At 34.0% G+C, this 18,816-nt stretch overlaps 1 protein-coding gene across 1 annotated transcript; it reads left to right on the top strand.

Annotated features, from left to right (window-relative positions):
* Positions 1-579: 579 nt before the first annotated feature.
* Positions 580-4,689, top strand: LOC105157223 (serine/threonine-protein kinase ATM). Its single transcript, XM_088879156.1, has 2 exons — positions 580-761; positions 1,038-4,689. The coding sequence occupies exon 2, from the start codon at positions 1,102-1,104 to the stop codon at positions 4,492-4,494; it is 3,393 nt and encodes a 1,130-aa protein (XP_088735282.1). The 5' UTR covers positions 580-761; positions 1,038-1,101; the 3' UTR covers positions 4,495-4,689.
* Positions 4,690-18,816: the final 14,127 nt, after the last annotated feature.

Here is an 18,816-nt window from a genome sequence, read left to right as displayed (position 1 = left end):
ATTATTGTTTATAGATTTCATACCCATAATAGACATGTTCCTTAGGATTTATCTCAATACTCCTAAGATACTAATCTAATCCATATTTATTACACATAAAATAAATATTAAATTCTTTTTTTTTCTTTAATTTCGAAATAAACATTGAAATTTCATAGCTCTAAATTCCATAAACTAAAAATATACACATAAAAATATCTACTTAATTAAATTTCAAATATTTACGCGTCTGAAATTGAGCAGATTAAATCTGTATTTCTAGTAATAGCAATGTTTTCTTTTATCTGATTCTTTTTCACGAATCACTTTTGAGATTAATTTTTATCGAACTTCGATTTATAATTTTTAATTAAACTATAACTATTTTTTTATTTATTTTTTATGCTCATTAAATATTCTTTTAATTTTTTTTATTAACCTTAATAATGAGACGAGGTTAATTTTATTTTTTAAAATTTAATTTTTTAATCATGCAATCATCGAATCAAAGCAAAAACACAAAAAAAAAAAAAAAAAAAATACCGTATCTTTACTTTTCCTTTTTCAGTTTCTTGAAAAGGATTAAAAAATAGATGAGAGAGAGAGAGAGAGAGAGAGAGAGAGAGAGAGAGAGAGGGGCTTTCACCTCGACACCTCCCTGTTTTCAGTTACCACTTAAGAACCATCACTTCAATTTTTCTTGTTTTCATCAGATCTCCATTTCTCTCTCTCAAGTTAATTACTGTTGTAAGCAGAATGGAGATGCTCTTTCATTTCTCCAGGTTCTTGTCTTTAACCTTCTTTTTCGCAATTTCTGTTTTCTTTCAATTTTTTTTTTTGCTTATTTCTGTTGTTATAATGCAGAGAGCACTTTTTTTGTTGTGTTTCTGGTTGATTTTTGGTGGGTTCTGCCCCAATTTATTATGTCTTATTTTTTCTGTTTTGGTTTTTCGAATCTGCTGTTTTTGTTTTCTTTGCTAAATTTTAGGGAATCTATGGCTTCTTAGTTGAAAAAAGCAAAGCAAATTGTTTGACTTGTTTTTCTCTTTTTGTTACAGCTTTGAAATTGATGGTTGATTGGTTTTATGGGGAAAAGGTGTGATCTTTGGCCACATTCTTGAAATGGAAATCAATAAGGGAACTTCAGGAACCCTAGAAGAGGGTTTTGTTGACTCAAAGCTGAGTCGGGATGAGAATCCTTGTGGTAAAATCTTCGAACAAGTGGACTCTTTTTCCTTATGTAATATAAGTGAAAAGTGTGCAGCTGATGTTTATGGTGGCCACAGTGAATTAAGCCAGGTGGAGTTAGCTAGAGAATTAGGTAATGGGAGCTGTGAAGAATCTATGGTGTATGATGGAATTGCTGGAAATAATCAGATAAATAAAGGGGTCCTGGAAAGTTATCCCGATGAGAGGATGTTAGTCTTGATGAATGGCAATGAAATAAAAAATAAAGATGTGCCAGTTTTGGAAGGGGACTTGCAGTTTAGCGGGAGTGACGAAATTCATATTGGAAAGGTTGAGGATCCTGCGGAAAAAGGTGATGATGTGTTGTATCCTCATGAGCTTTTTCAGGTGGAGAAGGTTGAGGAGCCAAGCGAAAAAGGCAATCATGTGTTGCATCCTCATGAGCCTGGTTCACCAACGAAGATAGAAGTTTCTGGGAATGGTATTAACTTATTTGTGGAAGTTTTTGGTCCATTAGATGGAATTTGTGAGAGCAATAATAGTATGGACGACTTAGGGGAACTTGTGGTAGGAGAGAGTGACTCCAACCAAGAATATTCACACAAAGGAAATGGATCTGTGTTCCTTGGTGTTAAAAATGCAAGTGTCAAGAATGAAGGGGAAGACATTGTTGGGGAGCAGGAATGCACATTTGATGTGGGTGATTTGGTATGGGTTAAAACCCGAACTCCATTGTGGTGGCCAGGGATGATATCTGATCCCTCCAATGCTGATGGAACAAAGTCCGAGAAAAGGGGTAGCTACCTTGTTAAATACTTTGGAAATGCAAATTTTATTTGGTGCAAAAACTCAGACTTGAAGCCTTTCGCGGAGTACTTTGAACAGATGTCAAGGCAAAATAACTCTAGAAGCTTTTGTGGTTCGGTGGAGAAGGCTTTATCTGAGATTGGTTGCCGTGTGAAGTCAAAGATGACTTGCCCTTGTTTTTCTAAGGAAAGTCAAACGGTTGCTGTACAAGAGTTGGTGAAGAATAGGGAAGAAGGTTCAACCTCAATGGATAGAAGAGGTAAATCTGAGGTTCGCTCATTGTCTCTGTTTGATCCTGCATCAATTTCTGCACGTATCAGACATCTTGCCCGTTCTGTTGATGTGCCTGGTAAAGTCGAGTTAACAGTAATGAAGAATCACCTGTCAGCATTTTATCGTTCTATTGGCCATCTTCAGTTGCCTCTGCATCTACTTAGGTCAAGTAGTGATGCTGCGCAGAGGGCTCAGGATGACTTGACATCAGAACTCGCAGATAAAGGCCATAATAAGCTTTCTGGATGCTGTAGAAAAACAGTACCAAAAAGGCAGAAGAGAAAGCGCAGTGATGATGCTGACCTTGTTCTTGGTGATAAAAAAGCTTCATCTGGTAAAGGCTCTGAATCAAGGGAAAGGAAGAAGAGCAGGTATCTGTCCTATCCTTATGTAGATGTCAACCAAGGGCTTCAAGATGCATCAACAGTGGGACAAGAAACTGAAGATCTCAAGCAAAGTTCCGGCATCTCTACAAACTCCACTCCTTTGGGTAGTTGCAGTGGCACAAATTCTCGGAAAAAAGGTTCGCGGAAACCTTCCAAGGGGAACCACGCCGTAAGTGAAGAAGACAATATTGATGCTTGTTCAGCCGAATTGCTTGCTGAACTCTGTTCCACAGCTCGTGATTGTTTGTATCTCAGCAGAAGCAAGTATTCTGGTTCCTTGAAGAGATTTTATAGTAGTTTCAGAACATTTGCATTTCTTAATGCTGATACAGCCTGTAAGGATGCTGGGAGTCAGCAGGCACCTGATCTTGAGAGATGCCCTCCCCATAGTTCTACTGTGACTGAAGGGCAGATGGAAGGAATTAGAGGGGTGAAAGAACCTGAAAACCAGAGAGCGAATATTGCACCAGTCAAAGAGAGTGCACAAGATGCTGTAGGCAACAAAATCTCAAAAACAGATAATTTGCGAGGAAAAGGAAATGCCGTATGCAGGACTACTAAAAAAAAGAAGGAACAAGTAATATCAGGAGGCCTGGAGTCTGTAAGCAATTGTTTCGGCATGGGCACAAACATTAATCCCAATAGCTCATGGGTGATTAGCTTCCAGCAGACTTGCCCTCAAGTCCCTCAGAGCACAACTCTTCCCACGAAAACAGAAGGAGCCACTCCAGGCCTTCCTCAAGTCAACATGATTGCTCGATTACCAGATTTGAATGGAAACCATCCGAGCTTTTCCATTGATCAAATTCCATGTGGAGGACCTTTTACAAATCTGAGTAATCCTTTACCCAACCAGACAAGAGAAGGATTTGTCTCTCCCAGTGTAAATGGTGTTAACCAGATGGTCTTCACCTCTGTTCCATCATTATCGGATGTGACCCTACAAAATATTCCACAAGTCGGTAATGTGGTAAATCATACTACTCAATATTGGAATGGAGAATTTAGATCTAGGGAACTTGAGTCTGGTGTGATAAATACGGGGTTCATCTCATTTGTTCAGCCACCAGTTCAGATGGGGCTTTATGCTTCTGCTGGTAAACCTGAGAGCAAAAAGAGAAAAAGAAAGCAAAAGACTTGTGAAGTTCCTTCAGTTATTCCAGATTTGAACGGAAATGTGTTAGATAGCAGCTCACCTGGGAAGACCTTGCTTGACGGAAATCATGTAGCACCTGAAGGTAAACCACAACAGAAGAGAAGAAATACAGCTGCAGACATTGAACCAGGAAATAAAGCTGCAGACGTTGAACCAGGTTCAAATGTGAAAAAGACTAGAAATTTGAACAATGTCGAAGAGCTTGGTGGCAGTCTTCTCTTGAACTTTGCCCCAGGATCCACTCTTCCATCTAGAGAAACGTTGGTTGCTACATTTTCCAGATTTGGGCTGTTGAAGGAATCAGAAATCCAGGTTCTAAATGATTCCACAGTGCAGATTGTATATGAAAGGAGCTCTGATGCTAGATTTGCATTCAGAAGTCTGGAGAAAAGCAAACCATTTGGAGAATCACTCGCCAGTTTCAAACTCCATTGCACGCCAGATGCTCCAAAGACCACAGCGAAAAGAAATCGCTTGCAGATGCCGCAACCCTTTTTACCTGTGAATGCATGCAAAATTCCAGCCAAGCCTGGGGCCGCGGAGACACCTGATATTGCATTAATTAGGCAGAATGTGGAGATGATGAAGTCGACTCTGCAGAAAGCAGGCAACAGCCTTTCATCGGAGATGAGAGCGAAGTTGGAGAACGAGATCAAAGCTTTTCTTGAAAAACTCAGCTCAATGGGCGGCTCCTCTTCGTCTTAGCCCCAACTGTAAGACTATATATAATCCTTGTATTCTGGCTTAGACCATCACGCACGATCTGGTCGGTAGAGGGGGGCTTATTTTTGTTGTCCCGATTTTTTGAAGTTGTATTGCAGCTCTTCCTCCCTGATATATCAACCCTCAAGAAAACTATAAATTGCAGCTAGTCAATTGCATTCGGATGGCATTTGGAAATACTCTTGTTTCTGCACAATGATGAACTGAATTCTTTCAGGACAAGAAGGATGGTTTAATTGTTTTTGGAAATCACTATGTTGAACAAACAATCTGTTACTTTTTTGTTGGTGGGAGCCAAACCATTAACCTAAATCTAAGAATTCCAATGAATAAGATAATTAAGCTATATAATTTGATTTTGGGTAAATTACAGGGTAAATTACCACTGCCTATTTGAGCTTTGGCATAATTATGATAACTTTTTCATTATTTGAAAAATTACAGATACTCTCTTGAATTTAACGATCGTCTAATAATGAGCCCACTCTATTAGTTTTCGTTAGGTTTTTATCAATTTTTATGGTGAATTGCCAAAAATATCTTTTTAAATTATTAATTATAATTTTACCTATTTTTGTTTCAAATTTTCTGAAATATTTCTATGGATTAATTTGCCCTCTGGTCCTTAATGTAATTATATTAATTATTAGATGGTATGTAATTGTTGTGTTGATATTAACCATGGGATAAAAATTGTAATATGTTTTTGGCTAATTTGAAATGATAGATTGTTGAAATTCAATAGAATTTTGTACATTTTTGGTACACGTGATTTCTCCCCCTTTTCCCATTATCGGCTTTGCTTGGAGAGAGTTTTTCTTTTTCTTTTTTGACTGATTAGGGTTTTGCAAATGAAAAAGGAAAAGCGGGAGAAAATGGAAATAATCTACGTAACAAGATTTCTTTTGCAATTTTTTTTAAAAAAAAATTGGTGCAGTCTGCGATTTGCTATTTTAATATAATATATTTTATTTTAAATATATATATTTTTAATTTTTATAATAAAAAAATAATTAAGCCCTCGTTCACCACACGAAGAGCGAGGGTAAAACAATAAAATACAATAATGCAGTTAACAAACCCAGTTGCTAAGAAACAACTGTCTATAACTGCTCAAAATCGTCCCACTTTATTTGGACCAGTTTGCAGCCACAATCTGGCATGTAAACTGGCAGTTTTAAACCCTAATTACTGCCTGTCACATGTTTCCCACATGCTGCCTGCTGCTTCCCTTAGCCCATCATCAAGATTTGGCTGCTGCCGATAGTCTGCCAGTACCTGCTGGTTGTTTGCGCCCGCCGTTAGACCTATGTTGTGCGCATCGTCTATCATTTGTCAAGAAATTCCGCGCATCAGGTGCGTTCCGCGTCGCACTGTCTACCGACCGTCCCCACAAACAGGCGCCGAACTCGCTCCTATCTCACATTATGCGTGTGCCCTAATGCTGCCAAGACATCGGCCCACAATAGCCAAAATATGTCAAACTAGCAACGCCCCAAGTGTGCTCAAGAGCCGCATGTCCATTCGCCATGCAGCAGTTCCGTGCACAGTCGCTCGATGCTCCTCAACAGCCAATGTCATTGCATCAATGTACCATGTTCTTCCGATCAGTCTAGCGTCGTGCATGCCTGGTGTAGTCCCCTACAAACATCTACTGTCAAGTATACTGCGCATGCCTGCCACACTAGACTGAACAACATCTCGAAGGGTAACACCTAATCAATATGGTGGGACTGAAGAATAAGATTATTAAAAGCGTGTTTTAATAGTTGCATTTAGATTATAGCTGATGGTTGGATTCATTTCTCCACAATCTTCTCACCTTTTCTTTATTTCACATTATACCTAACCAATATATATAACTTGGAAAATTAAATCGTTTTGGTTTGTTTTATTTATTTTTATAGAGTTACAATAATAGCTAGGAATGCAAAATGAATTTATTTATTCTTATTCAGGTATAAAGATATATAAATCGTCCACTTAGATTGAAATTTCAAACTTAGGGGGCGTATTAATTAATTGGGCAAATTGCAATTTTCGTCCAGTTTCTTAGGAGTTGTGGCATTTCCAGTCCAGGTCTTTTCCAAAATAGAATAGTAGAACAGTAATTAAAAAAAATTGGCAATTTTAGGACAAATTACCCTAAATCAGCCGGAATTGTGCGCGAGGGAGGCACGTGAGCATCTGAAAATTGGGGGAAGCTTACGTGGCCGGTTAAATGGATTAGGTGTAAAAAAAAAAAAAGGGGACAACATGATGTGGCAAGCTGACATGGAAAAAAAGGCCACGTCAGCTTGCCAACGTGGACATTGTTGGAGGGAAAACAGACAGCACGTCTTTAGCACGTGCTGTCGTCTTCTCACCTGTTTTACAGAATAGGGTAAAGAAAAAGGGGTAAAAATCCCTAGCCAAATCCCTAACTGTAAAGAAAGAAAAAGAGCGAAAGAAAAGGAAATTACTGAACTCTAGCACGAAGGAAAAGAAAATTTTACTGCGGTAATCGATTGTGGGAAGATGGTCGTCATTCGCGCCAGATAGGCATGTGAATATGCCACCGCCTGCTTATCGGAAGTGGTTCCTCCATTTTTTTTTGTTATTTAGCTTGCATTGTGCTTAGTGCTCTTAGAATAGTATTTAAAGGAAATGAATTTGCTATTGTGAAAAGGGAAAACATGGTCCCCATGAAGATGACTGTTCTTTGTTGTTTTGTGTGTGTGTCTGTTTTTTTTTTTTTTTTTTTTTATATTGCTATTTTGTAAAGTGGAAATGTGGTCCCCCATGAAATTGCTATCATAATATTATAATGTTGGTGTTGGTATGGTGTGTTGTTATTGCTATGTTGCTTAGGCTTCTTTTTTTTATGCTCTTTTACAGACCCTGAAACAGAATCCATAACTGTAGCTGTTTTCTATGGGGGTGAACTTAGAAACATGCCTGTTGCAGCTTGCATTGGTGGAAAAGTACAGAAATTTGATTATGTCAATGTGACTCATATGAACAGGCAAAATCTTGAACTTTTTGCTGAAAAATGTAGGGTTTCTGGGGAAGGAATAAGGTTTTACATAATAAAAAATGGTGGCTTTAAACTATTGTTCAGTGATGAAGATATACTAGAAGAAGCTTTAGATCACATGAAAGCTAGGGAATTTACGGTATATATTGAACATACGCCTCCACAACCTAATGAGGTTGCTGTTGAAACTGGTACAATGAGGGGGAAAAAGGGTCAAACAAAGGCAAAGGGGAAGGGGAAAAAAAAGGGGAAGGGGAAGGTGATGGATAAGGAAAAGGGGAAGACTAAAGTAGTGGAGGATGATGACATAGTATTTTTGGGAGTTGTAGGAGGAAGAAATGACATGAATGCTGAAACAGGGGGTTTGGAGGATGATGAGATTAACAATGAAACTGAGACAGGGGGTGTGGGTATATTTGAAGAAAATGTGGAGTTTTTAGACAATGAAAATGATATAGGTATTGCCAGTGGGTCAAATGATGCTGAGGAAGACAACTCTGAAAATACATCAATTGATATGATGGCTAGTGAGAATGATCTCAATGAACATAGACAGTCAGATGATGAGAAGAAATGGCCTAATTTTGTTGCATTCAATCCAGATCAAATGTATGATCCTGCACTTGAGTTGGGAATGATTTTTAGTTCTAAGAAAGAGTTCAAAAAAGCAGTGCAATCACATGCAATAAAAAGTAAGAGAACTGTCAAGTTCACTAAGAATGATTCCTTCAGGGTGTATGCTGTGTTTATAAAGATCCAAATAGGGTAAGTATGCTCACTTGTTATGGGTGTTTAATCCTATTATACAAATTGAATAACAGTGTGTTCAATGATATTCAATTAGGTGGATATGTCTGCTAGTGATAGTAGAGTAAATGATCAACCACCAATTTTACCTCCAATTGTGGAACAAAATGAGTCAATGTATCATGATGTGGAGCCAGAAATACTGACAGAACCTGGTCCTACATCGACTCCACCATGTGTTCAAGGGCCTACGATGTACGAACAATTGCAGGTGGCCAACACAAATATATCCTTCCAACCCCAAGTGACATTGCAATCGAGACTCAACATCAGGGCACCTTCTCCAATGACTGGTACCAGTTTCATGCCCTCTTTTTCAAGCAGGCCATCAGATCCTATTTCCAAGACAATAGTGAAGGAGCATGGGAGAAAGGGGGTTGACATCTCTAAATGGCCTTCCCAAAGTTCTGAGGATCATGGGAAAAAGTAGTTTGTTGCACACTTGTAGTGGATTAGTTTTTGTACACTTGCTTTTGTGAATCAGTTTTTGTGTTGTGGTGGTTAGTTTTTGTGGATAGTTTGTGGTAGTAGAAATGGAGTTAGATTATTAGTTTTTGTGGATAGTGTTTTTGGTTGTGCAAGTGAAGTGAAATGTCATGAAGTCAAACACATTGCAATGTAAGAATTTTTGGCAGAAATTATGATTTCCAGAAATGATGAGTTTGCAGAAATTATGGTTTTGTTTTTTGTTTGTATTTTTTGCATTGTTTGCATTGTGCAAGTGAAGTGAAATATGCTGAAACAGGGGTATTTAAGTGTTCTCTTTTTTATTGGCATTGTTGAAGTTTTCGTTTGCAGAAATTTTGGATTGTGCAAGTGAAGTTTTGGTTTGCAGAAAGTATGAGATTACAGTCCAGGGCAAAAATTATGTTTGCAGAAATTTCATTACACATAACAAAATGGTTACATATGAATTTCTAATACAATTAATTGAAAGATGAGACTAAATACTAAATACAATACATTGAAACAGGGGAAAATTCCATTACATATAACCAAATGACTACATATGGATTTTGTGATACAAGTACTTCAAAAATACCAAATACAATACATTCAAACACTTGCTAAACATAGTACAATATGAACTAAACCTAACCATCTTCTTCATCTTCTACACCCTACATTTTTCTTGTTGCTTCTTCGAACACAATCCAACACTCACCCAAATGCACATTATGCAAACAACCAACAAAACAACTATCAGTCTCCAAAGTCTTCCATGCCTGAAATTTAGTTTCAAAATTTCAGCTTCCATTTCACTCTTCTTGCGCAATAAACCTGGGATAATTGTACGCGCCCTTCTACACATTGGAGGGTCCTCCCAATAAAAAAAACCACACCCACCCATCTACAATCAATTAAGAAAATAAGAAAAATATAATGAGGAGAAAATTCAACAAAGTGGAGATGAACACAAAAGAAAAACAAACTTACATTGTAGTTTTTACATGAATGGAATCTCCTTCCAAGATTGATCTCAGTCCATGAGGTCCGAAGCACTGCCCTCTTTCCACAATAGCAATCGACGAGAGATGAAACACTGCTCATCTTCAATTCCTTGCTCAATTTCTCCTTAAATCGTGGCTTGGCTTGGGAGCGAATTTTTTCTAGCAAAGATTGGGAGCGGACTAGGGTTCTTGTATAGCAAAGATTGGGGTTAGCTGTCAATTTTGTTTGCAGAAGAAAACTTGCGATTTTTAACTATGGGCAAACTGACGTGGCTTTTTTTCCACGTCAGCGATGCCACGTCATGTCCCCCCCCCCTTTTTTTACACATAAGCAGTTTCACCGGACACGTCAGCTTCAGGCAACTTTGAAAAGCTCATGTGCCTCCCTCGTGCACAATTCCGGTCGATTTAGGGTAATTTGTCCTAAAATTGCCAAAAATTTTTAATTACTGTTCCACTATTCTATTTTGGGAAAGACTTGGACTGGAAATGCCACCACCCTTAAGTAACTGGACGAAAATTGCAATTTTTCCTAATTAATTTGAACGCTTTAGTAGGTGGGATTTTTTACAATATTTTTTCTGAAAATTTGCAACGACCTCTCATAAAATTTGATATAATTATAAAAATCTCTTGTTCAATGGAGAAAAACTATCAGTACCCACCCTTCCATATTTAATAAAATTATGTAATTTTTGAATGAAGGCATTGAATTTATTAACTTTTACTATTATTGGATTTTTCACCTTATAAGTATTTGCAAAATTGTACGAAAATTGTTCACTTCATTCATAAAAAGATTTAGAAAATTTTTAGTAATAATAAAATTATAATATATTCATGACACAAATGCATTTTCAATTAATCACAAAAAGTTGATGAAAATCTGACAAAAATTAACGATTTGGGCTAATTGTTGAATTACTATTAAAATTAAGAGAGTATTAATAATTTTTTAAATAATAAAGAAATATTTATAATTATATCAAATTTCTGAATAGCTAATTGTAATTTACAATATTTTTATAATATATCACGACAAAAATGATCAATTTAACCCAAAGTATGATTTCCTCTCCTGTGATGGTTGAACTTAATTATCCTTAACTAAATCAAATCTCAGAAAAGTTCAACAAATTCAACCATTGAACGTTTTGAAATAAGGCTAAAATAACCTCTTAATGTAAGAATTTTCTAATATTTAGAAAAAAAATACAAATATAATAAATGTAACTAATTCTCGTTAAGCAAGATAATTAAAATAGGTCAATATCCATATAGTGATGAAATTTAAATTCATAAACTTTATAATTATGAGATCTCAAATTGGCCAATTGAACTAAATTTGAATAGCAACATTAATCGCTGTTTTTAATTCCCTAATCAATTAAAACAATGGAAATAAAATAATTCTCAAAGTGATAACACAATAGCAAAATATTTTTGTCGAAAATTTCACCAAATCCATATTTTTGTATTTTATAATCATATGTAATGACAATACATTAAATATTAGAAGTTAATATAATAGAATACAAGTCAAGATATTACATTTATTGAAAATTTCAATATTGGTTATGTAATCATTGGCTCGGGTATAGGCCTGTCTGAAAGTTTTTCTTGTAGGGATTCTTTTTGTAGATTTTGCATCTGTTCGTCTAGATCCCTAAGAATAAAGTCTTGTTGGTCCTGTTTTCTATCCAGATTTGTATAATTTGACTTTTAACTTGGACTACCATGATCTTTGTCGGAAAAAAGGCTCTTCTAGAACTCCTACTGTAGGAAACACTATTTGGTTTCCTCCTCTTTCTTGGCTTGTTTGGTTTTCCTATAATAGTTGAAAAATCATTGTTATCACAACAGAGAGGGATTCATTTGATCTTACCTCTCAGCCTTTTCATGTTCTTTTAGATAGATGCTTGATAACACCAATCATTTAGTTTATCTTTAAGGAAAAACATTTTCTTTGCAACTGAATCTAGTTGTTCTTTAGGTACTTTGTATGACTGGATCAATATTTCTCTCCATCGACTGCATATATTTGCAAAGAACATCAGAGTTGCTACTCCCGTCGCTACTCCACTCTAGAAGAAATACTTGCGAAACCAATAGATATATTCATGTACTACGCAAATACTTCTTAATTCAAGGCTAAAGAGAGCTTGTGTATATTCTCTAGCCTTTCCTGCTCTACTTTTTTCAAAGTAACCATCTTCGATGAAATGTATCTTGATAAGCCTTCCTAGCCGATCTGTTATCGCGTCTTTTGAATCTCTAGCAAGGATGCCGACTTTGGTAGTTTTTAGGGTATTATTCCATCCGATCTTCACAGAACCCACCAAACTTCACCAGTTTTATGAAGTTTTTCTTGTCGAGTTCTAAGGTAGTTGCTGCTATCTTGATTGCTGCAAACCATTCATTTATCAATTTTTCGGTATTTCGAAAATTGATAATATTCAGGTTGAGTAAAGCGCCATATGAATGCCAAAGGTTGGAGCATGGTTCTCGTCCAAGGTGTATTTTCAGGCACTCTTCTTGGGTTTGTTCCTGGATTTTCCTTTAGCCTGGCTCCCACGAATGTTGGGATGACATTGGTGTGGAATTCCGCACTCTTTCTCGTTTGATGATCCTGTGGAGGATCACAAGAGCATGTATTCCCTCCAACGTTGGTAGTGCTGGAGTGATTTCGTTGGGTTGGATATTAACTGTTGTAGCATTTGTCAAGAATTTTCATAAGAAATTCCCTTTTTTGTATTTCCAAAATCTAGAAATATTCCCTGTTTTTATCGTAACTCGGACCTTCTTCCATTTCATTCTCTCTCAAAGAGTCTCCTCCATTAATGGATAAATAATATCTAAATATAATATAAAATAATATCCTTTCAATAGACCCTGATTCTGATACCATTTTGTAGAGAGCATAGATGAAAAATTGAAATTTTAGTGCAAATGGACTAAAATAACACTTTTAAATTTGAATAAGGATAAATTTATCAAAAAATTCATCTGTGGTCCTAATTTAAGAGATTTTGCAAGTTACTGGACTAAATTAAAAATGCTTAAAAATAATTGACTGAAATTCAACATGGGGAAACTTAATGGACCAAATTAATCTTTGTGCCTATTTTATTTTTAAGAAAAGGAAAATGATACATATTTTTTCCCTCTATTTTTCCTGTATATATATACACACACATAAATATATATATATATAACTATATATATATTAGATATTATGTATATAGGTAGCAACGACAACCAATCATCGTGACACCCAAAGAAGAAAGGTGGCAACGACGACGCCTTTTCTTCTGTGATCTCTCAAATTCAGGGCGAGTTGTCGTTGCCTAATTTGGGCTCTGCCATCGTCAATTTCTCGAACGACCTGTCACTGTCGGCCTCTATCGTGCTGAGCGACGACTATTCTTGGTGACCAAGCCGTCGCCCAAAGATTGGGCTGCGACGATCAGTGGTCTTCCAGAGATTGACAATAAGTGACAATAATTACTTACTGTCACTATTTTATATTGTCACTAACTCATTCCTATAGATGTATTACTAATTATCCATGGCGATAATTATACACAATTCGTACTGATAATTATATAGTAACAAGATAAAAATTGTTGCTACTATTCTTTGTGATAATTTTAAAATTCTCAATATATATCTTGTCAACCAGCTATATCTTTTTATAGTGAATGTTTTGATCACGACTTTTGGTCATGATAAATATTTTAGCATACTTATAAAAAATACAGCCAACAAACTACTGTGTAATCTTAATAAATAATTATTTACTACGACTATATATTGTACAATTAGCCATGATTAAAAATGTATATTTCTTCCCGCGAATAAAAATTTAAGCAACCATTTATGACATTATCTACCCTAAATTGTTATATATAGGAATTTCCTTATTTAGATAAAATAATAAGTTTAAATTCACTTAATTTCCAATATATGTGAATGTCAAACATCTTATTATTCCTAAAACGGAAAGTAGCAAAGAGGTCAGATGGAGACTATAACTAGATTAATATTGGCATATACCACCAATTTATGGTCCAAAACTGAGAAATGGAAACTTGTAAAATAGTGTTTTAAATATTTCTAAATAAACTTGTAATATTGGAATCTCTAATAAAGATTTATCAACACTATCACCATCGTGCATTAACTACTGGTCAACATTATGTAATATTTTTTGAAGCAAAAGCAGTATATATATACATTACATTAACAAATTATACTGATGAAATTATCACTCAAAAATCGTATTTAATTTGTAGAAAAATCTGAAATCTAATGTAAACTTAAATTCATAATTTTCATGCTATATATATAGGGCACCCAACTGCATGCAAAAATACAAAGAAAATCATTTCTTTTTTTCTACACATTCATCAAAACCCTAGAAATATTTCTTAAGAGAATCTCAAATAAATGGGTTCTACAACTCTCTGTTGCTTGATCTCAATGACAGTCCTCTTCCTCTCGATCCCACATTGCATGGGGGACGGCGGAACTCGGACGCGGATCGACAACATCTGTCGACAGACGGACGATTTCTATTTCTGTCGAGACGTTTTCAACAAGCATCTACCGGGGAATGTGGTGGACCTAATAGGGCTGACGCAGATAGCTCTGACGCAGACGTTGTTATACGCATCGGACACGCAGATACTCATAAGAAGGATGGAATCGAGCAACAGCACCGAGCTAAATAACCTGCTGAAGATTTGTGAGGTAGGGTATGGAATAATAGTGGATGAGTTCGGAAGTGCAAACTTGGATTTTGCAAAGGGAGACTATAGATCTGTGGTGTTCGAAGTAGGGAAGTGTGACAGGTTTGTGAATGACTGCACAAATGTTCTGGCCGGCAGATTGCCTATGATGAAGGTCAAGAATTGGCAGGCCAAAGTGCTGGTTAGAATGTCATTTGTTAGTAGTAGTCAGCTTGACGGAGGCAGACACAGTAGTCCTCCACTAGCTATTTAGATAGCACCCAATATTCACCTTTTTCTTTCTGTTTACTTCACACAAGAATTCTGTAATAAGGGAATTGAAGAAATTCATGTTAATTATGTGATGATTAATGAATGAAGTGCCAGTGTTTGTTTACTTTTATTCGAATTTTTTTCTTTTTGTTAGAGAAGAGAGGAATAGTAGGTATATTATTTCGTTTTAAAATTTAAATTTATATATATAGTACAGGCGTGATAAAAGGATATACGTGATATCAGTGATAAAATATTAAGTAATAATTTTAATGTCATCATTAGATATATGAGAAGATGCAATTTTAATCCTCTAAGATAGGGGTGACGATTTTGGTCCTGTTAAAACTAAAAGGGTAATTACAACGATTTTCCCTGAGGTTTGATATAATTATGAATACTCTCTCGTTATTTGAAAAATTACAAATATCCCTGATGTTTGATGAAATTATGTAATCCTTGGATGGAGGTATATAAAATTATCAACTCTGCCTTTACTGTATTTTCTTTTATTTTTTTCAGAAAAAGCTTAACAAAAACTTATAAAACAATCTAAACGGGATGGATGAAAAAATTTTAAAAATTCTAAAAAGTTATCAACTTAGTTCATAAAAAAATTATAATTTTTAATCCACAAGAACATTTTGATCAGTTCACCATAAAAAAATAGATGTAGTAATATTGGTTATTTATCTTTTGAAATGGTAGCAATTTTGGTCCTTAACCCCAACTAGTGTCTATGTTAACCTTTTGTAATAAAAACTCAATAATCACATCCCATGCTCTTCGTAACATCCACAAATTTTTAATATATAATTATGGAATTAATTGATAAATATTTATATAATTTAATTAATTGATAAATAAATTATAAATTTAAAATTTAATTTTAATAAAATTTGAACGAGAAAATTGGAGCTTTATAAAGTATTTGGGAATAAATTATATATAAAAACAAAAAAAGGAATGTAACGAATATTTTGAAAAAGATTAAAAAGAACAAGAAAAAGTAAAAGAGTGAGGATGGCGGTGTCAATTTTATACACACACACATATTTTCGGTCACATACAGGTACCAAAAAAAATTATTACAATTATTATTAATTTATATAATTATATTATTAATTAGTATCTTTACTAAGTGTAACTTATACTGTTCGATTGAATATTTAATCAGAAAGTTTTATGAGTTTGAATAATTATAAATTAGTGATTAGTAAATATTTCAATTAAATTAGAGATGTTATAATTAATGATTTAAATTACTTAATTTATTAGATTTAATTATTTCTATAGTTGATTTGTTCAACTTAATAGGATTGATTAATCAGATATTTAATTATATGGGTAGAAATTTTTAATTAGTTTTTTTATAATAGCGAAAAACTGATGAAAAATAGATAAGGATATTAGAAAATTATATTTGAAAACTATTATAAAGTTATATTTGAAACTATGATATTCATTAGAAAGGAACATAAGAGTTTTGATATAATTTAATCCAGAAATGCTATTGAGAATGGTAGCTATAATAAGATGAGGGGTTTACTATAAAATATATTTATATAAGTTAATTAATAAACTATATACGTCTTTAAGAAGCTTAGATTGTCTAGATATTTAGAAAAAACGGAACGAAGATTTGAAAAATGTCGATAGTAATAAAATATTAAAAGATTATTGAAAATTGTACAATAATATATTCTATTTGGAAATTGTGATATTTTTATTATATTGATTATATATATGAATTATAATTTATTATAGGATATGAGGATAAAGTAGAGGGCTGAATAATTTCTCTGCTAATTAAATAACTATAAGATCAAGATTAGTAAATAATCAGTATTATCTATATATGTTTCTCTTTTCTTATGATACTTCTTTTATGTAAGTCCGTGACTCGTGCTAAAATGGCTAAATAGCACTTTACCTCTCTGTATTTTGTTGAAATTGCTAAAAAACCCTTTGTGTTTTAGAAATAGGCTAACACCCCCCTGTATTTTTGTAAAACTCAACAAAAAAAAAAAAAAATGCCTTCAATTAGTAATTAAAGAAAAGTGCATTACATGCGCTCCTGTGTGTTTGGGGGTGTTTTTTTAGCTACTTTTGACCTTATTTTTTAGTTGTTTTGACTAAAATACCCTTATGGTATTTACATATATGTACATTTTTACTTGTTTTGAGTGATTTTTTTTGTATTTTCAACTATATAAAAAAATAAAATATTTTTAAATATAATTACTTAAAAATATAAAAGAAGTATGTAAATTTTTAAATTTTATAATTTAAATTGAAATACTAAATTAAAATCATACAATAAAAATTAATATAATTCATTTTTCAAATTTTGAAATATCTTAACTAACATAAATGGTAATAATTATAAAAATTATATAATATTAATAATCTAAATTATTATTTAGTGAATATTATTTAAATAAATTTAAATTATTGTTTAGGTAAAAATATTCAAATAATTTATATTTAAATTTAAATTTTTTACAATTATTAAAACTGAAATTTAATTATATTTAAAAAAATTTCAATGAATTATTTTAAATTTAATTAATGTAATTTTTTATTTATTTCAAGATTTAAAATTTAGAAAATAAAAAAATTATAAAAAAAAAGAAATGGGCGACGGCGGTGGTGACCGTGGCATCCACCGTCGCCCAAAGTGCAACGCTCCTAGAATTGTTGCGTTGTCGCCCAGATCTGCGGAGGCGATGGGGTGACGGCGTCGCTCTGTGGGAGGCGCCTGGTGGGGAGGGTGGCGGGGGTTGGGGGATGGAGAGGGCAGCCGGTGGTCGGGGGTGGGGGTGGGTTAACTTTTTTTAATTTATTTTTTTCATAATATATGTTTAAAATTAGTAAAATATGAACCCCTGATTTCTTTTATAAAATTTAAAATTCAATGGTTAAGATTAATTGATTAGATCTTACGGCTCTGATATACTCAATATAGATCGAACGATTACTAAAATAAAAAACAATATATATTAAATAAGGGTATGATAGTCATTTTTTTTAAAAAAAATTAACGCCGTTAGTTATATTTAACGTAGAGGGGCAATTGAACTACATTTAAGAAAACACAGGGGGTTTTTAGCCTATTTTTAAAATAGAGGGGTCTTTAGCCGACTTTTTAAAACACAGGGGGATTTTATGCATTTTAGCCCGCTGAAACTGATTTATGTGGAATTGTATAGGTGGGAGATAATTTAATTTAAATGATTATGTTATGAAAGTAAAATGAGAAAATTCATTGAAGTATTACATTGGTTAAATAATGTGTTGTTGGTGCTTGTAAATGAAAATGTATCGGTATGTGACAAAATAAAAAGAAAAATGTAAATTTTGTTGTGTCTACTCACGAGAATTAGGTCAAAGTTATGCATTCCAATCCGGTTGGGCCAGTATGCCGTTTTCTCTTTATTTGGTGATGGAAATAGGAAACATTTTGGGGATGTATAAAGTAATGAAATGTGGATAACTGTGAGTTAATTATAAAAATATTATTCTGTGGTGTTTGATGTGCATATATATAATATCTTGGGGATGAGAAGTTATATATACTTGTGGTGACGATGAGGTTACGTATGCATACTGAGTAGGGACTGTACTATGTGCATATTATATATATACATATATATATATATAAATGTATAAATAGGACTTACTTTAAGTATTATATTTAGGATAGATATAGTCGTAATGCTGTTAGAGGGTGTAGCACTCTTAGTCAAGCCCAACATGCTCCCGGAATATAATTAGGCCTTTATAAATTCCATGCCTTGGTTGAACCGCATTGCCATTGGTACCAAACATTTGATTTTATGGACTTCTTTCAACTACACTACTGCAATAGATGGTTCGCGATTGATTTCTTCAACAACAAATACGGTGAGAAATTTGTAATACACCAAGATTGGGGTTAGAATACAAGTAATGAGAGATTAATTGGATCAATTTCTAAAATGCTATGGTTCTCAATATTATGATAAAAAGGAACCGATTGGTGTGA

Source organism: Sesamum indicum, linkage group LG3, assembly GCF_026168435.1.
Source record: "Sesamum indicum cultivar Baizhima isolate 11 linkage group LG3, ASM2616843v1, whole genome shotgun sequence".
NCBI classification, from domain to species: Eukaryota; Viridiplantae; Streptophyta; class Magnoliopsida; order Lamiales; family Pedaliaceae; genus Sesamum; species Sesamum indicum.
The sequence above is the reverse complement of the archived record's forward strand: the minus strand, read 5'-3'. Positions and strand labels throughout refer to the sequence as shown.

Coding starts and splice junctions, on each gene's coding strand:
- LOC105157223 (XM_088879156.1), top strand. CDS start 1,102: ATGGAAATCAATAAGGGAACTTCAGGAACCCTAGAAGAGGGTTTTGTT.